General features: G+C 46.0%; 1 protein-coding gene across 1 annotated transcript in view; it reads right to left on the bottom strand.

The window, feature by feature from the left end:
* pic (DNA damage-binding protein pic) overlaps positions 1 to 24,419 on the bottom strand; it is a 40,696-nt gene continuing 16,277 nt past the window's right edge. Inside the window, exons 10-22 of the mRNA XM_089562630.1 lie at positions 23,105 to 23,268; positions 22,318 to 22,448; positions 19,843 to 20,027; positions 17,067 to 17,162; positions 15,552 to 15,680; positions 14,562 to 14,674; positions 12,898 to 13,062; positions 11,235 to 11,500; positions 7,881 to 7,990; positions 4,826 to 4,995; positions 4,397 to 4,499; positions 3,571 to 3,694; positions 1 to 2,521 (exon numbers count right to left, since the gene is read on the bottom strand). Coding sequence (XP_089418756.1) covers positions 2,438 to 2,521; positions 3,571 to 3,694; positions 4,397 to 4,499; positions 4,826 to 4,995; positions 7,881 to 7,990; positions 11,235 to 11,500; positions 12,898 to 13,062; positions 14,562 to 14,674; positions 15,552 to 15,680; positions 17,067 to 17,162; positions 19,843 to 20,027; positions 22,318 to 22,448; positions 23,105 to 23,268 — 1,840 coding nt within the window. The 3' untranslated portion in view covers positions 1 to 2,437. The remainder of the gene's footprint in view (positions 2,522 to 3,570; positions 3,695 to 4,396; positions 4,500 to 4,825; positions 4,996 to 7,880; positions 7,991 to 11,234; positions 11,501 to 12,897; positions 13,063 to 14,561; positions 14,675 to 15,551; positions 15,681 to 17,066; positions 17,163 to 19,842; positions 20,028 to 22,317; positions 22,449 to 23,104; positions 23,269 to 24,419) is intronic.

The raw sequence follows: 24,419 nt of genomic DNA on the forward strand, positions 1-24,419 counted from the left end.
TCGGCAACCTTTTAACATATAAACCTTTATTTTGTAACTCTCCACAAGTTCGGGCAAGCTCAAGAAAGAAAGAATATAGCACTAGCACGGGAAAGAACAGTCTGAAAACAAAATCTGTACAAATGGTCTTGTTTACAAATTGGGCAATTACAGCCTAGTGTTCAAACACACACTTGAACGTGGCAGGCGCATACTCATAACTAAGCCTTCACAAACAATCCTATTCCAGCAGAATGCTAATGCCTCTCTCAAAGGCAAAAGGAGTGACTCCATGCCTCTATTATCATGGGATGCATGGAGCCAACGTGCCACGCAACATCACTGATGCACATTTCCATTTCGAAGATGAATCTAGACAGGTGCCAATTAAATTACGCATCATCTTACCCTCATTCAGTGCAGCATAAAATAAGTCATGTGAAAATAGAAACACAAACAGAACAAAACCAAGGAAGCTGAGGGATAAAAGCATACAAAAGTATACCTGACTGCTTCAGTCATGCTGTTACCTTAAAAGATATGATGCAATTTGTTCATGATCATGGCATTCAGAGAACCAGAATCTAGGCATATTGCAGTATCATGAAGTTGGCTTGAAGAAATGTATCGGTGAAACCACATAGCAGCATTTTCAAGTCAGCCATATAGATTTCTCACAAAAACCTACTTGTTGCTTCCAAATATACAAAGCAAGGCTTTTAGGAGGCTTTTGTTAACGTACGAGATCCTTATGACACTCAGAATGTTCCAATTAAACTAATTTAGTGCCTTGACATGTCGCCAAGGCAAGTTTGCATGGAACTTTGAGCCCAGGAGTGAAGTCCAAGTCCAGTATAACTGGACAAGCAACTTTCCTGAACACCACAGCAACTACTATGTCATCAGCACAAGTAGAACGTCCTCCAGGAGCACAAAATAAACACTCATAAACTCTCAGAGAGTTTTGTTAAGAGAAAAATACTTTATGTCAGACCACAGTCAATTACGTTTCCAATGGTAAGTTCGAAAGATAAATAAACCATTAATTCAAAAGACAACTTCACCTAAAAGGAAAAAAAAAAAAAACACAACCTGGCATTACAGGTACGGAGTTTTCATTTTGTGCTCAGAGTCAAGCCTTCAACAACAACAAACAGGACAACTCTGAAGACAGGCCTGATTCACTAGTTTAGAAGCTCAGTACCGCAAGCAAGGACCTCTTTATTCATTTGGCAAGAGCTTAGCAGCATGAGCTCATTATCAACACAAGTTCCTACCACCAATGGAGAAACATTCAAATACCATATCGTTTAATTTCAAAGCACTGATCATGAACATTTTTTTTTTCTGTACAGAAACCAAATTCACATATTTAAATGCATCTGCTATAGGCCAGATGCTCATATGCACAATCCTCCTTACCATCAATTTTCACCTCCATGCATCTCCGTTAGGTATCAAGTTAGTATCAGGAACGCCCAATTTTCGGTGTACAATCCAGTACTTAAAACACAACACGTAAACTAAGGAGAAGCAAACAGCACCATGACTTTGTGCTGATCACATGATCAGACAAAAAATATCATGCAGGCAGTACAGCAGGCTAAAATTTTTACGGTGCAGAGTGAGGCCCCAAAAAATCCACAATGCTCAGCGTTGAACCAAACTTAAAAGAATGCCAACCTGCTGGCTCTGAAGTCGAAAGTGTCAAATGAGTCCGAGCCACTCCAAAATTTACCTGTAGGCAGAGTCCGTGCAGTGGTACTTCTTGCAAGTGGAAATTCACAGGCAGCCCCGTTCAGATGCCCAGCCAAATTTAAGCTCGAAACGTCTTCATCACCTTTGGGCGCAATGAAAGCACAGATGAGAGCAAACACTCGACGAAACCAATTCCAGAGGGACAAACAAACACAAGGCAGCAGTAGCCACGGTTTCCGCAGCCAAAGTAACGTCAAAACAAAGCGGCGTCTTCCTCTGCGATCCATGCCACAACCGCTGCAACCGAGCTTCATCAATGATGCAACACAACGACATCACATGCTTTCTTCCTCGGAGGGCACGTAGCACAGTGTGGATGCTTCTAGAGAATCAGCTCAGTTAATTTGGAATTTCCCAGACCACATTGTCAACAAGAAGGTTGATGCTGGAGGTGAACACTTGCAAGCTAGTGCGCACAACTTGGAGAACAGACTGGATGACGAATTCCCCCACCCCACCAGTCCACGACAGCCATGTACTGAACTGTGCACTGAACTCAATGTCCAAAGTGGATCTTCGAGAGAAAACAGGCAAAACCAATGTCAGTCAGGGGAAAGTAAGGAAGGCGTAAGCTAATGGTGACAGATGTGTGCTTCGAGAACAATGAGCAGTGATGGCAGAAAAAACTATGCTCGCTAGTGACTGTAAATGATGGCAGTTCATGGGAAAAACCCAACGAAACAAACACACACAACCACTCTCAATGAATGCGACTCAGCTCTTCGATGATCTTGATGAGGTCGTCCACAGTGGCGTCTTTTTTCATGCCACTACCATCATCCACCTGGGGGGGGGGGGGGGGGGGGAGAGACAGAGTTCGTGAATGAAATAGCATGAACTGCAACATCAAAATAAAATGCTCTAAACACAACACCACAAGCGCGTGAAGACTGCCCATGTGACCAATCAATTTGCCAACACTTCCATAACTATTACAAGAATGCGAACTTTACTCTCCTTTAAAGTAATGTCAACTTCCATTCCTTTACTTCCCAAGTCACAGACACCCAAATTACGAAGGTTGCTTACAACCAAACGACATTCACGTCCCCAGAGAACAGCCTCATCAAACTGCGTCTAAGCATGGCTATGTCAATCCCAGACAAACATGAGCTCAAGATTAAACAGCTCTGCATGCCACTTTCGCGACTGTGGATCAGGATGCAATCCTTCCACTGAGGATGGTGCGATTCTGCTTCAATGCTAAGACCAACACACCTAGCCAAACAATGAAGTGGTAGACATGCACAATGCTGTTATGCAAAAGACAGGACGATGCTGCTTTTATGGACAATGCCAAAGCCACAAAATGGCAAGCAGCAAATCCACTGATTTCAATTCAGAACTTGTTATATCTGAACCCTTGCCACAGCTTACTGTTCAACAAAACATTAAAAAAAAAAAACCTTCAAATTAAACCCTCATGCCATTCTGTCTGCAATGCCGCATGCTAGAGAACAAGTAATGTTTAACGTCATAGAAGAGTTAGTTCGCCACACACCAGCGAACTGCTTCTAAATTTGCTTGCATAAGAACATGAAGAGCTAATGAGTCACTCTAGACAAGTGAGCACTTTGCGAGCCTTTTTAAATTGTCTCGCTGACAAAGGTGAAGTTTTTTAGCTACAGTGCCATGCACATGTTATCACGATTGCCTTCTCCAAACTCAATATACCTGCTTCCTCCATCCTGCGTATAGGTTGAACAAGGCGGCTATAAGCACATTACGTTTGGGGTAAGCATGCGAGCGAGTGTACAGGCGAAGCCATCCCTGCAGTTGCAAGGAGAATCTTCTCGACATCCCGGTTGTTAAGTGGGACGGGGGCTCACTCACTTGGATCCCCTGAACCACCTCCTGCATCTTGTCCCTGCTGAGGTCGAGGAAGCTCTCAATGAGGTCGCCGTCTATAAAGCCCACTGCCTGCTCTGTCTTCCTCTCTGTCGAGAATGAGCGCCAGGTGCACGGGAGGCAGTCAAGGGTGATCGCAGCACGAGGGCACGCACACTGTCATCTGTGCTGACACTCACAGACATTTCTCAACGCATGCCCTCTTCCCAAGCAATTCCACTAGGGCTTAACATCGTTCGCAGCAAGAGGTTTCTGCTGTATCAAGGTGTGACCCGATGATTTTGTGATAGTTAACGGTGCTGGCCAATCGTGGAGAGGTACAGTGAGCATGCTAAAAAGTGGCCCTGAAGGTCAGGTGTGCCCCAAGGTTAAAAAAAAAAAAATTCTCAACAAAAGTGGGGGGGTCGGTGGGTTCATTATGCAAGTAAGTATGGTAGCTCCCAAAGGCTTATTAACCACGATTCAAAAGAAGGACCACAAGACTTACGTTTAATAATCTGTAGAAAACAGTTCCTATGTATGCCTTTTTCGCATAAGAACTTTCAAATTAATCTTCGCAACACAACAGCACTTTTACGAGACTCGGTAACAATTAAAGCTCTCATCTGCCAGCAGCAGGAATGTAGATTCAAAAAATGAGCCAGGTCATGCTGCTGCAAAATACGGTAAACGACAGCACAACATTTTTCTGTAGCTTGCTTCTCCGTTCAAAGACCAATCCCTGGTAGGCAGCTGAACCCCACTTAGCAAGCAATTCCAGCATTCCCGCCCTTTTCTCCAAGTCGGCTTAGAGCACATGAGAAAAGGATATAATGAATGGTCGATCTTGCCCACACTCTTGATGACTTTGGTAAGGTTCTCCTGGACCTCAAGGAGGAAGGTGTAGAAGTCTGCTGGCAGCTGTGTCACTAGGCCTGAATGGGAGAGGACGGAAAGCAAAGAAGCAAAAAAAAATTACAGGGCGATAGGGCATTTAAAGCGAAAAACTCTGCAAACACAGTTGAATTGGATGCGTTTACTCTAAGCTGAGGCTTCACACATGCGACCCAATTTTTCTCGAGGGTGAAGGTGGGTAGCGGTGGGTGGGGAGGTAGATCGAGGGCAACAACAGGTGGCTGGACAGCCCTGAGGTTGGAGGCCTCACTTTCCAAGGCTACGGACACCGGCATTTTCAAATTGTGACACTGGTATTGCTTTTGCAGTGTAACGGAAAAGGGGCAAAAAGAGGGAAATGCCTCACCAATAGCACCGTGGATGGTGCCGAAGAGGACGGAGCCCTGTGTGGGTGAGGACGTCTCGCCAGGATGCTGCATCACTAGCGAGCCATGCCGGAAGACATTGACAAACTCCCCAAGGTGAAACTGCCCCACCTCTTGCAAGTGCTGCCGCTCTTCGTCTGTCGTGGCCGCACTGTTGGTAGGCGAATGGAAAGAGATGGATATACGATCAGGCGAAAAACACCAAAATGGTATGTGGTATAAGGGGCCTAATGTGCCAAAGTTGAACACGGGCTATGAGGGGTGTCGTAGTGGGTGGCTATGAGTCAATTCAATCACCTGGGATTTTGTAAACATGCACTGACAGCACTCTGGGGTTTTTCATTTCACCTCCATCGAAACGAGAGAGAACCGTGGCCGAGGATAGACCCCATGAACTCAAGCTTAACAGCCAGACGCCAAAACCACTGATTTAGAACCTTTGCCCTTTACACAAAGATACAGTTGGTGCGTAGAAATCAACACTACACACTTGATGGGAAGTCTGGGCCCTAGCAATATCACTGCACTAGGAGAAAAAATAAAGTTTTCTCATGCACAAAGACATGCGTTTAACTGCTGCCCTGTGTTTAGGTCATGTAAGCACACCTCTTACACCACGGTATGCAATACTTGGCTAGAATGATTATTTCCGCAAATTGCACACATCAGTGCAGCAAGAGGTTGTGTATTCTTACAGCCTCCCAGTCGCATGCATGTCACATTACACTTTGGTTGGTTTGGTTTCATAGGGTTTAACGTACCAAAGCAACTAATACCCCTGTCACACGGCCAGTTTCAATGGCCACAGAATCGAGAGCCTTCAAGATTCCCAATCACTATCGAACTCGAAGGAGTTGTGTCGCTACTACATGGCAAATCTCAATGGCCATTGAAATGATTCTCGTGTTTTATGCCAATCTTGTGTGGCGCCACAATCGCTACTTTAGATTTTGCTCAAATAACAGAAGTATTTTTATAAATTAAATTTTTAAATGCACCTTTTGGACTCATGGGAGGTTTTTTAGTTATTATTAAAAGCCAGCTGCGTTGTCTTGAAAGACACTTCCTTTTGTACGATTTTCTCTCTCTTTAGTAATACACTCTGGCAACACTGATACCGCTGGCATTACTGTCCTTTGTAGTGTGAGCAAAATTAATGTGCCCTATACCAGACCAGTACAATTTTTTAATCATTGTACAGATTAATAGTTTACTGCTAGCTTTAAAGTTTAGGAGAATAATATTTGTTCATGCTTTTGTATCGTGCGCGAAAGTGCACGTTGGCGTTGCTCGAAGCAACGCTAGCAACGTTGGGCAACGCTTGAAGGCCTTTGAAATCTCGAAAGTGTTCTGCGCTGTTCCGTTGATTCGATAGACTACTGACACGATGGCGACTGAAACCGGCAGTGTAGCATCGCTCAATGGCCTTTAAGTCGATAGACTATCGGTTCGAGGGCCTTCGAAATGCCCGTGTGACAGGGGTATAAGTCTATAAGGGACTCCGTAGTGGAGGACTCTGGAAATTTCAACCACCTGTGGTTCTTTGACGTGCACTGACATCGCACAGTACTTGGGCCTCTAGAATTTCTCCTCCATTGAAATGCGACCGCCACTGCTGGGATCGAACCTCCGTCTTTCGGGCTAGCAGCCGAGCACCATAACCACTTAGCAACCACAGCAGCACATTACACGCTGGGTTCGGAGCAAGAATGGCCATTTGGATTGGTTTGTATCGCATAATTCTTTTGAGCAAGCAACATCGTGTATATTGTCCTTTGTTCCTTTGTTACAACCTCATTTTCTGTGCACTTCCTCAAGAGAAAGTCAAACAGATATACAGAAGCTCGTGTACAAATCTGTCTAAATTGCATACTATAACCAATCTAAGCAGTCACCCCGGTGCTATTAACCAAAATGTGATAACTCCAGTAGCCTCAAACTTTACAAGGCATGCGATGCAATTTTTGTGATGAAAGATACCTCCGATGAATGATGCCAGTCTTTCATAAATTTTGCCTCTCTGAGGCAAAATCCTTTGAGATGAGAAAACATACAAGATGCGCGGGTTACAATGCACCATGCAACAGGCGAGATATTTACACGATAGCTTGCCCGGCCCAAGATGCCTCAACTTGGCTCTCCTTCGGGAGTTCCATATGCGAAAATCTGCAAGTGGGTTTTCCCACATATCATAGTTGACCAAAATGAGGCGGCGGAGCTCATGCCAGAAGAGTTGTGAAGGCTACAGAACGAGTGCCGTGGGTGTGGGAGTTGGGTGTGTAACACACTATGGTAGGATGAAACAAAAAAAAAGATATGGTGCTTGGCTGCTGACCCGAAAGACGTGGGTTCGATCCTGGCCGCGGCAGTTGAATTTCTTTCGAGGAGAAATTCTGGAGGCCCGTGTACTGTGTGATGTCAGTGCACGCTAAAAAACCCCAGGTGGTCGAAATTTCCGGAGCCCTCCACTATGGCTTCCCTCATAGCCTGAGTCACTTTGGGACGTTAAACCCCATAAACCAACCAACCAAACAATCAACCAAAAAAAAAAGAAAATGCGCTAATGGTTATAACAGTTCGAAGCAAGTGGTCGACCATTTAGTCCTCATCACATGTGCCATGTGGGAAAGTCCAATTGCACAATTTCACACGAGGTCCAAGCCAATCAGCGTCGCTATGTAACTTGTCCACACAATAAATGACTGAGAAGAAAGTGAGAAGGATGCCTTTGTAATGCTTTCCCGACACTTTAAACTTGACCTTAGGATAATTAGCCCAGATATTCTGGTTCTGCCACAGCAAGATTTGCGAAAGTGGTGCAGTATTCGATTGCTGCCGAATGTTCTAAAATATGAAATAACAATTTCTCTAATCAAATATGAACCAAATAACAATTATATTCAATTCATATTCGAAATTTCGAGTATTTTGCGCGCCCCTATTATTGAGATTTACAAGCTGCTATGGCAAATGCCTCTGCACACAGAAGATAACAAGCCCGCGCAGTGTTCCGAGCCCCTGAAGAAGGAACCGTACCTGTCCTTCTGGCAAACAAACAGGTTCGTCGTGGACTCTGCCCCGAGGAAAGTGTCATCGTCCAGGATCTCCACGGAGGTCATCCAGTTGGTCTGGTAGTCTCTTGCAATCTGGCAAGTGACCAAGGCAGCAATCGTGGCCAAATGTGGCCAGGGCAACGCCAGCCACTTCCCTCTCACAACACAAGGAAGCATGATGCTCTGGGAAGTACATTTACAAAACTGCAAGCAGACACTGTATGAAGGTCACAAGTAAAAATATTCTTCTTGCCATGAGTATGCTCACCAGGCTTATTTTGTGCCTTATATGAATAAGAAAGGAAGGTTCCTATAAGCTAGCGGGTACCAGTTGACATATTACCTCATCTGCATCAAAGTACTAAAAAAACAGTACTCCCCTAGTGCTGAGAGCATTGACAAAGGCATGATATGACAACATTAAAATAAAACATAGGTACTAGCCTGCATGACAGAGGGTAATATGTTGTCACTTTCAATGAATGCACCTCACACTGTCAATAATCACTGTAGGCTGATCCAGAGCAAAGGAAAGTTGCAGTACAACAAATACCTGAAATGTTTGACGAAGTTTTGAAGTCTACAAAAATTAGTGCTGTTTTGTAACTAAGGTAGCAATGCTTTATAAAAGGCTGGTAGAAGTACTCAAGTTCTTGAAATCCTGCTAGTCCACACAAGGAAAAAACACGTTAGATATCTGCACGAGTGAAATGGGGAAGCCCATCGCTGATGGTAAGAGAGTTTATCATGTAAAACAGCCCCATTCTGGTGATCCAAGATGCTACCTGCTATACCAATCAAAGAGTTCTGTTCCAATACTCTACTCGCTTTCGCATTTCAAACTGCACCTAGCCCAACTTTACACTCCACAATGGGGGCTACAAGTGCAAGACAAAGGCATCCTCAAATGGGCTGCTCTTACACACCCATGAGCCAACCACACAGCACGCAGGTCTGGAGGAGTTTGTCCCCTACTCACACCTACATGCAATTCTGATAGTTTGGCATCATCCTTACGATGCCATTCCTAAGATGAATCCGACAAAATGGCAAACCTTTCAACCTATTAGAAAAACAACCAAAACCAAACCACTTTTCCAGTCGATCACACCGCCCTCACTATTTGTCACCCTTTATCACCAATGAGTGCAAACGACCATGAAAGTTCGTGCCTTGCATGGTGGCTTCACAGAGGCAAATCGTGTCAACTGTTGTTTACTTAGCACTGAGCAGCACTTGCCACATTGATCCCTATTCCAATGGTACTTCCCGTACCTGTTGAAAAGGGGTCGCACATCAAGGCAATGAGTCAACTGTGGCCAGTGAGAATTCCCACGACCAGGGATGGTTACCAGGATCCCCGAGGAGCATCGCTACAGTCTTTCGCTTTTACGCTGTTTTCTGGCTTATAAAAACTCCTCACTAAGTAAAAATGACAGATCTGAAATTCTCTGACACTAATCTTTCAACACAGCTTGACCTCACGTTCCCTTCTGGCGTCCCTTGAATGTGATGCTAAATTTGCCAGCTACAGGAGTGCTCTGTTATTTCTCAGTCACCAAAAATCAGGCAATAACACTGATTACATGCAAGAGCCTTTAAAACCTTACTAGATTTTATGAATGTTTTTTCAGTGCAGCACAAACTGTGTCAGCACTGCGATATCAGCTTTGCCAGAACATGCAAAAGGTGGCACAGTTTACGGCAATACAAGAGGCACAACTCTGAGGTGAACAGCTTGTAGCGAACAGAAACGAACAATGGTGCCCCCCCTAGTGTTTGCTTGCCTGCCATTCCAAATGGCAAGCCAGTGAGCAGAAAACTGCTAATGTCCAACATTACGACGGTCATTATCATCATCATCAGCCTGACTATGCCCATTGAAGGGCAGAGGAGTGTCCCATGTCTCTCCAACTAACCCTGCCCTTTGCCAGTTGCGGCCACCGTATCCCAGCAAACTTCTTAATATCATCCGCCCACCTAACTTTCTGCTGCCCCCTGCTGCGCTTGCCTTCTCCTGGAATCCACTCTGTCGCCCTTAAGGACCAGCGGTTATCTTGCCTCCGCATTACATGCCCTGCCCAAGCCCATTTCTTCCTCGATTTCAAATAGGATGTCATTAACACGTGTTTGTTCCCTCAACCACTCTGCCCGCTTCCGGTCTCTTAGCGTTACACCTATCATTTTCCTTTCCATAGCTCGCTGCATATCATGGTATTGAAATCCAAAGCAGTGGACAGGGCAAATGGCCACTGCTGATTTCAGCCACATGAGGAAGGCCCCGACGAGCTTTGGGTAGCTGTCTTGGCTTGTATTCTTCTGCAGAGTCCCCGTAGACTTTGTCACCGCCTCCAAAATCTCTTGGTTGTTTTTTACACGGTCTATCACTTATAAGCAACTGTGAGAAAAAGTCTCGAAAAGGAGCTACGGCAGTATGCTGTTCAGGTTATAGGTGGTGGAATCAATTCATGTATGAATGAATGAGTTGCTCCATGCATGAAGCTGCATCTTAGCATGATATGGCAGTTAAGGGGGGAAGCTGTTCTTAAAAAAAAAAAAAAATTTGTTAATGAAGTCACCATAACGCAATCTTCAAGAAACATGTATTTTTGCAAGCTGATTCAAAATATATGCAATTTAATTTTATGTAAAACAAGTCCATGTGCACTTATATAATATGTTATGTAACTTTTTGCCAAGAGCTTTCAATAAATTTTGCAGCAGGAAACTTGCTAGGACGCATGCCATTGGCTTGTCTTGACATCAAACTATGCAATAAGGGCAAAATTTTTATCCTGCCCATCATAGGAGTTGAGTTACAGGGTATTGAATTTGCCACTTCACAAACTGGAAGAAACTGACGATTTCAAAAAATCCTATAGCTCACCTTCTACAACAGGCAGGATGATCATTTTACCCTTATTGCATAGCTTGATGTCAAGAGAAATCAATGGCGTGCAATCTAACAAGTTCCCTGCAGCATAATTTCTTACAAACTCTCGGCAAAAGTTACCTTACATATTGCATAAGTGCTTGTTGTGCATAAAATTAAATTATATATTTGCAATCACCACACAAAAATGCATGTTCCCTGAAGATTTCATAGTTGTGACTTCATTAATAAAAATTTATTTCTAAGACCCTCTTCCCCCCTTAATTAAGACTATCTGAAAGCCTGAATTAACGAGGGGTGAATTAACGAGCTTTCACTGCGTAGCATGTGGTTCGGCAAGTTGTTTAGGATGCTAAAGAAGCGCTCCAAAGGCAATGCCGAAGCATAAGACCGAAACCTTCTGCTGCGAACGTCCCCCTGCTTGGGCCCCAGTTCAGCACGTACCTCCTCGAAGCTTCCCTCCAGGGGCTTGTACGCCAGCAGGGACATGGAGCGCATGAGGTCTCCGACGAGCACAAAGTCCCCCTTGGCCCTGAGGTAGAGGGCCAGGATGTTGTTGAAGTGGCTGCACTCGTTGCGCAGCTCCCGCTCGGCGTTCCACTCGAACAGGCGCACCGTGCTGTTGATGGAGGCCAGCAGCTTGCCGTTGAACTCCAGCAGCGAGTAGGGGGCCCCCTTGATCTCCTGCTCCGCCACCTGCTCCAGCTTGCCTGCGGGGGACCCAGGCCGCCAAAAGAAAAAAATTAGGCGTGGTTTAGCTCTGGCTAAGCCTGGTCAGTTGCATTAGCTGCGACGCTTTTTGAGTTGTGCAGCGTGTTCTTCTCCTGTCTCTTGAGCGCGTTGTCTCTTTCTAGCTTGATCCTGTCGCCGTTGCTTCTCTTTAGCGCTCTTCATAACGACAAGATTCCACCGAGGTGAAGCACACATCTACCCCGCCACCTCCTCACCCTCTACCTCAAGCAGAGAGCACGCATCCAACAGGAGCGAGCGACTACGCGCACGACAGCGGCGCGGCGCCAGCAATGCCACCTGGTGGAGCTCGGCTGTAATGGTTGCTAGGCAACAGCTGTTCAAGGCCATTCGTGCCTACCGGCCACCGGCTAAGCGACGAGGCAAAAACCTGGCGTAGTGTTGCTAACACAACAACAACAACAACAACAACAACAAAAAACAGTGTTTGACAAGCACACACCTGGTGGCAAGCAGTGCAACTATCGTAAGGCAAATGCAGTCACTGTCAGACAGCTAAGTCACTGTAAGGCAAACACCTCTCCAAGAGCGCTGGCTGTCATTAAGTAAACTACAATGAAGCACACAGCTCAGTCAGATTCTAAGGGGGATGGAAGACTGCTTCGACTACCACAAATTTGTCAGATAAAAAACAAGTTTAAAAAGAAATAAATGAATTACTTGACAACGGCAAAGCACTCCGGGAATGGGCAAGGTTACACTAATCAATGTTGATACATAATCATCATCATCATCATTTATTTACCCTTAAGGGCCCCAGGGGGCATTACATAAGGGGGGGCGACCAGTAATCATGTCACAAAGAACAAAGTTAGAGCATAAACTTAGACACATGTAGATACAGCAGTGAACACTTCAAAAGGAAAACAAGCGAGTAAGTAGGGAAACAAAAGAAAAAGAAAGAAAAAGGGCCTTCAGCAGGAATTATTAGGAGAATAAATTAATTAATGCAATCAGATTACCATAAACAAGCACCAACATGAAGTTAAAGGGTAACTACAGCACTTTTTTGACAATTTCGCGATATTCAAGGATTCAAATCTATTTAGGCTGTAGGTAAAGCATGCCACGTATTTTTGCACTAGCATTTAATATAGCGACATAATCGATTGATGAATTTTGCGCTTCTCCTCAGTGCACCAGAGGAGTGCAGAGAAACTCAACGTGACGTCACGGAAGGTAATATTCTAGCCACAAATAAAAAGGTGAGTTTTAAGACTCTCGTCCCCCCTTAATCAGTGCCCAACCATACCTTTTTACCCAAAAGGGCACATAGCAGGAAAAGACAGCCTCGGGTCACCAATGCCATGCCCAGTGAGCAAGTGCCGCGAGTTCTGGAGACGCGCAAGCAACTCACCGTCCACCCAGTGGAAGACGATCAGCCGTCCCTGCTTGGGGTCAGACTCCTCGGGCAGCACGTTCGCAGTGCCCACAATGTAGTAGGTGTTGGAGTCACTGCCCAGCCGAGTGGACACAATGCTCATCGCATACTCGGTCTGCATGAACTGGTGGGCGTGCAGGACTGCAAGGGAACAAAGAGTGGCCGGTCCACTGTCACGAGCTGGTTGCCGCGGTCGAAGATGCACATTACGGGTGCTTCACACATCCGTCTAACAGCCTTGCACAGTTCTGAGTGTTCGGCTATAAAAAATGATACTGTATTTATATGAATGTAGCACACCCATGACTATAATGCAAGGGTCAGTTTTGCCACCACAAAATAAAAAAAAATTCAATTATTTGATAACACAGTGAGCTTGAACTACAGCTAGCTTAATTCAATCTGCAGTTATTAATTACTCTACATGATGCTTTGGTCCTGCCAACATGAGGCATATTAAAATAATCCACTTAATTGAAACTCTGCCTAATTAGAACAAATTTTTGTTCCTCTTCAAGATCGAACACAAGGGATGACTTCTCACTCATATTATATATTTGTAAAAAAAGTTGCGTTACATTTGAGTGAATACAGCATCTGCATTCAAGCTGCTGCTGATGATGATAATGGCGATGCTGAAACAACAATGATGATAATGAGATTCCGCTGGAAATCTTGTGGCTCAGAGCTGCAGACTCATCTTTCTTCTACAGCAGAAACTACATAAAACCAACAAACAGACCAGAGAGACAAAAATACATTAAATTTTTCTCCTGCACCTCACAAGCTTGGCCATATGCCACAACGGGCATTCTTGCTGGTAACTGTGGTAACTGAGCTTTTATAAACCTCTCCAATAAGGGCTGCCGCTGTGTCACCATATTGCTCGCTAGGCTGTTATGCGCATCTGACGCTAGCACATTGGAAGTGGCAATGGAACCAGTTTGCAGCTACCCAGAGAGGAGACATTCCAACATCCCTCTTGCCCAATTGACTATACTAGAAGTATGCAAATATATAGCAGTAGCTAGAGAAGCAAATTTAATTACGATGTGCAAGTGATGATAAAAAAAAGTGAAAACTTTTAATTGCTCCTGGAATGCTTAGTATAAAGATTGAAAGGATAGTATCGTGGAGAAGCTCTCTCTCTCCACACACACACACACATACACGCACGCACGCACTCACACGCGCGTGCACACACGCACACACACAAACACACACGCGCGCACACACACGCACGCTCTCTCTTCAAGAAGAGCACGCACTAAATGCTGCTAATCAACATTGAAGATCTACTGGAAAAGTTAAGGAAAGGCTGATCAGGCATAAAACAACCTGAGAAAAAGAAGGTCTACAAATAGGCAACAATATACAGTATATCTTAAATTTTCACGCAATTTGTGCACCCCCTTTTTTTAAGTCTTATTTTAAAGAAAAATGGTGAGAAAATTATGTGAGTAAGTATGGTATCTGCTCGGGAACTATCTGGTTCGAATTCCAAGCTCATATTGTATTCAATCACACTCAGGATTATACAATCAACCTGCTTCTCAGTAGCTGGGCTCCTTTCAGCAACAGAAGTTTGCTACCAAGAGGGATGAGAAACACAAGAGACCTGCCAAGGCTGCCCGTCCTACCTTCAAATGTGTGCTGGTCGATGATGAGGAGATTGTGCACTTCCACCTCCTGGCCAAGCTGGTCGTTGCCGGTGCTCACTGCGCCAGGCTTGAACACCGAACTCATGTTGGAGCTGCAACGACATGCAAAAAGGCAATCTTAGGCTATTGACTCCAATGTACGACAAGGCACTTGCAAACAGACCCACAGTACAACTAATAATATGGAGACCAGCATCTTATCAGATGGCCTTATCTTATCTAATGACATCTGTAACACCAAAATGTACGCAAGCATGAGTTACTGCATAAAGCAATGCCACATGTCGCCCAAGAATACCATGCTTGTTGGCCTTCTGCACAATATGAATTTTCCAAATTTTCTAGCAGCAACTCTGTTATATTGCTTGCCTACAAGACCCTAATCCGCCCTAAACTAGAACACGCTAGCGCTATTTCTGACTCTCATCATAATAACCTAACCAGAACCCTCGAATCCATTCAGAACTGCAGCACTACGTTTATTCTATCTGATTATTCTTACAGCAGAAGTATTTCAGCATTAAAAGTGCAGCTTGATCTATCCCCCCCCCCCCCCCCCTCACATCCCGTCATAAAATATCCCAGCTTTCTCTCTCTTTCATAGATTTTATCGCTCACTGCCACCAAACAACAATATTATCACACCACCCTACACCACTCTAACTGCGACACTGACTCCAACATTTTGCACCTCCTACGCACACGCACAGTTACATACCAGAATTAATTTTCTGTCTGAACTGCCAGTGACTAGAATTGCCTGCCTGAACTTATCGCCACCATCAGTGATCTGCAACGTTTCAAGTCTGCCATTGAAGCCCATCAACCAAGTCTTCACCTTAACATCTTTTGCCATGTTATGCCCACCCCTCAAGTAATGTCCCGACCAGGGACCTTTGAAGTATAATAAATAAATAAAATATGTGATCAATACAAATTCTCACAGCTGAGAAAAACCGGAGGACAGACCTGTACGTGACGTTCTGTGCCTGGGTGCTCGCACTGGGCCTCACAGGTGTCAGGCCATTGCTGCCCTGGATGTCGTTGCGGATGGTGATCACTCCGAATGTCTGCGTGGCTTCCTGGTAGGCAATTCTCCTGCACAACATGGCATTAACATATACAGTCAGTCCGCATCACACTGGCTGCAGGTGCTGCAAACACCAAAACCCATCAACTTTAGGGGGGAACTGCATTAAGCAGTAAAACACCTAAACATACGACAATCAAACTGGTGAAACGAGAAAAGGCCTTCAGCACTCTCTACAAAATAAGCCAATTTAATAGAAGACACTTATTGTTTATGGTTTTTTTTCCCTTAGGAGTACGGCAAGTTACTGGGTAGTTTCCCAATGCACCTTTGAGAGTTAAAAGTGAGCTCTCGGCTGGCCTTAACACCCGTGCAAGCTGCTTTCTGAAGTTTACAGCCATTTATACCATATCTAATGGTACTACAAGGAATCTGTGATGACACAATAGGCTGCAATAAAGAAATTCTATGAACGGCGCAACCATGCATCGCACAGACACGTACATAGTATTAGGAAAGCAGCAGATCGAAGAAGAAGTATTTCAGCAATAATACACCCTCTGTGAGCAAACAACCCCCTTTGAGAAAGTGTCTATGGGTGCCACAGGCACTTTGTCAGCTCGCTTGTTGTGAACCAGACTTTTACATTTTTGTAAACTAAAGCCATATATCAGTGTGAGTGCATGTTTCTCAGCTTGGTGCTTACTTACGGAGGACTACCGTATTTACTCGCATAATGAAACCACCCTTAACTTTTGTCGTTGAGAATTAACTTCTGCATAAAAACGTGCTCCTGACCGCCAGAGCCACTGTTCAGCATGTTCACTCTATCTCATCGCGATTGGCTGGCACTGTCAACTATCTAAAACAGTTGTACCATGCCGTCATACAGCAAACACCCTTTGAAGCGAATGATACTAAACATCGACGACATGAATGCGGGCGACACGGGAATGCAGCTTGTTGACCGCGCATTTTTATTGATGACAGATGGACGGACAGACAGATGGGTGGGCAGGCAGGCAGGCGTATGATGCGAAATTTTGACTCTTACAAAGAAAACGTGCGTTTACACTTTCTTTGCCCACGTTATGAACCCTCCACTTCAACTAATGTCAAGTTTTCTGGTTTGGTTTGATTTATTGGGATTTAACATCCCAAAGCGACTCAGGCTATGAGAGACGCCGTAGTGGAGGGCTCCGGAAATGTCGACCACCTGGGGTTCTTTAACGTGCACTGACATCGCACAGTACACGGGCCTCTAGAATTTCTCCTCCAAAGAAATTCAACCACAGAAGATATGTGGGTTAATTATGCGAGTTGATAAGGTAAGTGCCTGAAGAACTAGGCAAAAACAGCACAGCATTCAGTGGTCCAACGGGCTATCTCCCCTTCCTACAAAAACAAAAAAAAATGTTGCCAAGAAAACTGAATGAAAAAAAAAAGGAACTTGCCTTGGCAGCTCCCCGAGAGGCACGGTGCGAATGTGGAGTTTCTGGATTTCATCAATGGTGCCAATGAGAAGGGTGTTATCATTGGCAAGGGCAAGGCTGCAAACAAGAAGAGTCAAACATCAAGAAATAATTCTGCTTTCTGTACCGAAAGAAAAATACGTAGTGTCTACATTACCCCATCACCAAGTTACACACACACACACACACGCACGCACGCACGCACACACACACACAAACAAAAGAAAAAGGACAGGCACATGCATATGTGTTACCGCCACTCTAGAAGGTATACTCTAAACCTAGCAACAGCCAGTGAGAAGCCCAAATAACTCTTAAATGCCCCCACAATGCAATGTAAACAGCGTGATGAAATTAGCTCCCAAGTAATAACATTTCAGACACCATTCTATGACTGGCATGCTAAAACCATTAATAAGGGTGCCTGTGTCTCCTTCCCAGTGTAAAACGGTTTGGTTCGGTTTATGGGGTTTAACATCCCAAAGCAACTGAGGCTACGAGGGACGCCGTAGTGGAGGGCTCCGGAAATTTCGACCACCTGGGGTTCTTTAACGTGCACTGACATCGTACAGTACACGGCCCTCTAGAATTTCTCCTCCAAAGAAATTCAACCGCCGCGGCTGGGATCGAACCCGCATCTCTCGGGTCAGCAGCCGAGCACCATAACCACTGAGCCACCGCGGCGGCCAGTGTAAAACGTAGTAAACACATAAAATTACTTGCACTCATAGGAAAGTGCAGAGATTAGCGTCGCTAAAAGGCTGTGAGCAGTTTTTGGTGCGCACAACACAGTTAATGACATATCTGCCCTAAGGGAAGGTGCAAAACCTGAGACATTTTCTTCTTTCTTATCACGGTCATTACCCAGAGTCTGAGAACGAAGGTGTTTCGAAAAATAGCCTGAAATGACTTTTCAACTGTAAATCACCGCCACCTGATATTTCTGCAGCTGAATGAGCGTCTCTACGAAATAATTAATTTCAAATTCTGCATTGTGTAAAGCAAAAAAATAGACAAGGGAAGGAATTAAGGACTGCGTTGACATGTGTAGCAGGGACACTTAATTTAAGCAGATATCAAAGAACGAACCTGGTACAGTATAATCTCGTTACTACGAACCTCACATCAACGAATTTTTCATATTTACGAACTTTTTCAAAATCCCCGCCAAAATATCTATATTTTCAATGTAAAAATATTTCACTACTACGAATTTCAAAATACCGAACATTTCAGAATAACGAGCATAATTTATTTGCCCACCTATTATAAATGCACCTCATTATTACGAACTTACCCCGGAGAAGTGAGCCGACTCCCCGAGAGGCACACGATAACTCTGCTAATCGCCAAGGGCAGGCATCCGATACAATCCAGTCCAATCCGAAGCCGGCTCGCAACCGGAAGTTGGCTCGTCTCTCCTCCTCCGTTTTTTTTTTCTCCCACGGTGTGCCACGGCCGGTCTCGACGCGCGCGCTCTCTGGCTCTCGCGCGCTCTCTCGCTCTCTCCTGCGCGCTCTCTCCTTAAGAGAGCGAGAGAGCGCGCGCGTCGAGACCGGCCGTGGGTGTGCATGTGACTAGACTACCTCCGCGCTTTTCTTTTTTTGTGTGCGGCCGCCGCGAACGCGAGGCCTAGTCGTTTCTCGCCGCTGCGTGTTGACTGTGCTGACGATGAATTCTGCGGGCGCCAGCGTCAAGATGAAGCGACGGCAGTTCACGCTTAAGGAAACACATCGTTTCGGAAGCGCCTAGTGCAGCGCTGTTAAACCTTCGGCTCGGACTCCCGACAGCCATAAATGTCCGCCAGGCTGCCGAAATGGTAACTGGGGTGTGGTGGAACGTAAAGGCCTCGACCATCAACAACTGCTGGAGGAAAGCTGGCCTGGTGAAATCGCCGCTTCACACAGAAGACTGCGATGACGCTGATAGCACGGATGACGACAGCGCAAAAGAGGTGCGGACTGAAGTCACTGCGAAACTCTCTGTAGACTCTTCTGTAACTTTTGCCGACTACGCCGAGTCGGAAAATGCTGCCCCTGACTGTAGAAGACATCGTGAGCAGCGTTCGCGAGTATGGAGAGCGCGGCGAAGAAAATGAACTGGACGACGATGCCGACTCGCCGCCTGCAGACCAAGCGGCCGAACCTGTGTCTAGCGCGGAGGTTCTTGCATCCATAGGCAAACTTCGCGCATTCATCGGACGTTGTAGCGATGTGCCTGATTCTGTGCTCCAAAAAGTTGACGTTGAAGAGTTCGTCCTGGGGCGCCTGTGTCGCACCCGCAAGAATCGCGGATTTCTTCAAATAAACGAGCGCTGAACCTCTCGTTTGCGTTCCTGTTTGAAAATTGCATAGCTTGTCGTGTGCCCTTCCTGAAGGTACAGTATTTTCATTGTCCAGTAATACTACTACCTTTTTTCGCGAGTCTTTCGTTATTACGATATTTCAAAATAACGAACGATTATTCGCGACCCCGCGAAGTTCGTTGTATCGAGATTTCACTGTAACAAATATACGAGCAATGCAAGGTGTAGCAGGGGGCGGCAGGAAGTTAGGTGGGTGGATGAGATTAACAAGCTTGCAGGGATACAGTGGCCGCAACTGGCAAAGGACAGGGTTAATTGGAGAGACATGGGAGAGGCCTCTGCCTTGCAGTGGGCGTAGTCAGGCTGATGATGATGATGATGATGCAATACAATTCATGCATGACAATGTGACAAGATACAGAGTACCAAGACAGAGCAAGGGGGAGGAGTCACCTGTCGGGGTAGCCCTCGGAGTTGAGAGGGCACATGTGGTTGACTTCCTTGAGGTTCACGTTGGAGAACACCAGCTTGTGGTTGCTCGAGTAGATGACCGTGGGCCGGTCGGAGCACGCAAACACATTGCTGGTCGACAGGGACTTGAATGTTTTCAAGACCGTCGGCTGGGTGCCCAAGGTGACCTGTGCAAGGTACGAGTTTATCAATGCAGAGAATCTCAAGCTGATCCGAATTTGTCCTTGTTTATGTTCACACAACGATGGACAGAGTGCAAGGGATAATAAAGAAAAAGTGTTTTATTAGCATTTATTACTCATGGCCTATGGCTTGAAAGACAGAGGTAAGTAGTACCTACATAAGAAGATTGAGATGTCCATAGTAGGATACAAGTTAAAGAAACAGCAGCTGGAAACAACTGCCCATGGTCCTCAGTATGCTTACAACTCTGCTAACCAACCACAAAGATAAATGAAATAGAAATTTCAGCGTTTAACTCCACTACTGTGCTTATAATTTCATCTTGTTATCTAATTTGAAAGTCGCAGAGAAACCAAGAATGGCAGTCATGGATATGGTTATATGGATATGGATATACACTGTTTGTGGCACTCGTAACTGACACTGAGCAGTTCAAGATGCACCTGTGACCTATCACGACGTCCAGGTGAGGATTCCTACACAAATGAATTTTCACATGCGAAAGCAGCTTCCACAGCTACAAAGCATACAGGGGTAAACGGTTTCATTTTAACATGCGTCAACATCTCAGTATACAAGACTTTACAATTTGCTCGCATCAAAATGCAGTCACTGTACAGTGCAGTCCACTTATAACGATACCACATATAACGATATATCGGTTATAACGATAAGTTGACTTAAGAGTATCAACTTATGCATTGAGGCTATGGAAAAAAAAACCATATATAACGATATGTCCGTGACCGAATATCGGATACAACGATCAGAATTTTTTCTTCTGGACATCGTTTTCCATGCTGAGCGTGACACTCGCGGTGCAAAGTTCCCTTGAACGATGCCGAGATCGGGCGAAAACTTCGGATACGCGAGTTCGCCGTGCCTGCCGCCATTTTTTCCGTGCGCGCCGATTGCGAAAGCCACGGAGAGCGAGCCGTGGCCTCCGTGATCGTGGCCCGCGCCGCCGCCGGAGGAGATCGCGGCGGCCACAAGCGAGCATCGCGAGTTGGCGTAAGCGCCGCAAAATGGCGCGAGTTGCTCCGCGCGTCCGCGCGTCGGCCGCATCGCCTAGGCTACGGAAGACGATGGGAAAGAGAGAGGGGAAAAAAAAACGAAGCGGGGGCGCCCTTCGCTTCTTCGCGCGCCTGTAAGAGAGGAGAACAAGCGCAGTGCCTGCAGCCGATCAGCCGATGAGAGAGAGAGAGGGGGAAAAAAAAAAAGAGAAGCGGGGGTGCCCTTCGCCCCTTCGCGCGCCTGTAAGAGAGAACAAGCGCAGTGCCTGCAGCCGATGAGAGAGAGAGGGGGAAAAAAAGAGAAGCGGGGCAAGTGCAGTGCCTGCAGCCGTTGGATGCCGGCGTGATCGCCTATTTCAAAGCATTGTATCGGCGACGCGTGCTGGAATGGCTAATTTTAGCAACCGATCGTGTTTCTGGCACGTCAGAGCAGGCCGCGGACTTGAAGATCAAACTGCTTCAAGAAGGCGGGCTTTGTGCGCCAGGACGAAACCCCCCCCCCCCTGACGTGGAAACTGATACGGTGGAAGCTGCGGACATTACTGAGCTCTGGGAGCACGCCGCAAATGTCGACGAAATGAATGGTACGTCCATGGAGGAGTTCCTAAGTGCAGATAGTGCTGCTACGTTCTGCGAGGAGGTCACCGAGAATGTGTTGTCACGGCAGAGTGCGGCGACAGCAGCGACAGCGACGACGAAATTGACACTGGCCCACCTTCGACACCGATGATTACGCAAAGTGCGCTGTGCAAGATAGAATCACTGATCGACTTTATGCACGCGAAAGGGTTGCCGCCAGTGTACGCGCAGCAGCTGGATGCTATGCACACTGCAGTAGTGAAACTGCCACGCAAGCAAGTGCCCATATCAAATTACTTTAGCGCACCTAACGCTGAGGCACTTGTTAAACGTGACGAATAAACGCGTTGTTTCACAAATCGTACGTTCTGCAATTACTGTTCTTGAGCGCAAGTGTAAAACTTGAGTCAGGAGCTACAGAGGTAAGTTTGGCAGCCATTTTTATGGCAGTCCAGATATAGCGATGATCGGTTATAACGATCGTTTTTTCCGGATTTTTCGATATCGTTATAAGTGGACTGCACTGTATATGGTACGTTTGAAGTTTACAGCCGTAAACACTGATCAACACAAACAGTGCACAAACCGACTGTGCAGAGCATACTGAACGCTCTGCACAAACCTCCTGCAAAGAAAGACACACTGACAGCAGTTTTCTGTGCATCCCGATAAATGTGCCCACCTTTTTCCTGTCCGACAGGGCACCGGTGGCGGCCTCAAGCAGGAAGTAGAAGAGCGAGCCATCACCGAGGGCGCACAGGAGGTAGTGGATGCCCTCAAATGTTGTGATCAATATCGACCTTGGGATTATCTCTGCATGAGAAGAGATTGAAGAAGAGCAGGCATGAATTACACCTGCAATGCTGCACTGAATCCAATCTCACTGATTCTCATAACTCCTACACAAATGACAAGGCACGCTGCACACCAAAGCATACTGATGCACACACTGCAGGGTCATTGCTTACTAAACCCCTGGCCATGCTGCTTTAAAAAATTTTAGACCTGAAAGTAACAGCACAGCGGACAAGTAACAGATATGGACACATCCCATGAGTCTTAATTTTCAATGCAAAGCACGGTGCACTTTCCCCCAGGTAAATACATGGTATCTCTAAAATTCCCTCCGAACTGCATCCAACCTTGCTACTCACTATACGATTTAACAAAACTGCACTGGAAGGGTAAAACAAAGATCAGCCATCTCTAGGTCCATGCTATTACCAAACTCAATCAGAAATACCCCTTCTCTGAGAGGTCTTGACGACCCAAAGAACTCTTTTCAGCGAGTGTCAATAGGGATATCCGGAAGAGTGCCTGGAGGATTATGGGCCAAAAAGAGTCCACATGCCTAGAGCAGGCCCTGAAGAATTATAGGCAAAGAGAATCTGCATGCCCGGATTAGGCCTTGAAGGATGACAGGCAAAAAGAGACCGCATGCCCAGAGCAGGTCCCGAAGGATTCCTCACCGCCTCCAATGTTCTCCTTCTGCAGCTGCTGGAGAGAGGGCAGGCTGAGGATGCGGATGGAGATGTCTGTCCAGAGACCCACAGCACAGAGCGTCGACTTCTCGGACCCCTCCGACAGGGGCGTGATGTCCAGGCAGGCCACCTCGTTTTCCAGCTCTGCATTACTGCAAGGTGAGAAGACGAATTTTTCATTGGAAATTAATCACATTCCTTGACCCGCATCGACTCCAGGCCTACTATGTAATGCTCCACACTCCCACAGTCACATCCCCTAATATGCAGCTGCAATAATTTTGCATAAAATCTTCACGAATTGAGGGCCCACACCAAACAAGAAGTAACGCCCCTTTGGAATCACCCGAAAAAAGTAGAACCCACAGGATCACGGAAAATAAAAAGTACCGGCTCGGAAACGACCAGCCGGGAAGCTGGATACCTGAACGGTACCAAGCAGAGTACACACTAAAGGAACCAGCACACTGAGAACAGAAGCCTGCCATGCAGTCTCTCAAAGGTTTTCGAATAACAGCGGAGATTCGTCAAGTTACATGCGACAGTGCATCCATTGTGTTTGTTATGGGAATTTCCTGCCCACATCACTCGGAAGCTGCGGCACCTGCCACCGTGCAAGTGACTGAAATGACAATGTTGTCAAGAGTGCCCCAGCTTAGGGCTAAAGGACAGACAGGGCAAATCCATAAAAAAGTTCTTAGCACCACTAAACAGCTTGTATCATAGTTACATCATTGTGCGTATCCAAACAAATACTACCTCACAACTCCCAGGTCAATAAAACACTCAACGCATCGAATTCAGCTGAGGAACACATGCCACTGTAGAAGTTGACATCTTCAGGAGGGAGCCATCTTAGAATGTGCTATGCCTTTCCTGCAGCGCATTATATGCTTTCACCAACCTTTGATAACGAGATAGGCTACAAATGTTGTTAAAGGGACACTGAGGAGAAATTGAAGTTGGCTTGTATCGACAGAATAACAGCTCCCGATTACAAAAACGCCACTCTAACTGACAACAAAGCTCTTGTAACGTAGAAAAGAGCAAGAACCAAAATACAGGTATTGCCACCACAGGCCAAACTCACAAGTACAAGCGTGATTACATCACAGGACAAAACAGTGTTGCTAGAACCAATGATTCTAGCAACATTAGGACACGAAGAGCCACGAATCACTGAGGCGCAGCCAATGCATGCGCAAATCTCCTTGACGTCGCCAGATGGCGCCACGTACCCGCCACGCCGGCAGCATTGGGACCAATCAGCGCCTGCTCACCGGCAGTAGGCAGGCTCCCGGTA

The sequence above is a fragment of the Amblyomma mixtum genome, chromosome 1 (assembly GCF_055824585.1).
Source record: "Amblyomma mixtum isolate Tamu chromosome 1, ASM5582458v1, whole genome shotgun sequence".
Taxonomy (NCBI): domain Eukaryota; kingdom Metazoa; phylum Arthropoda; class Arachnida; order Ixodida; family Ixodidae; genus Amblyomma; species Amblyomma mixtum.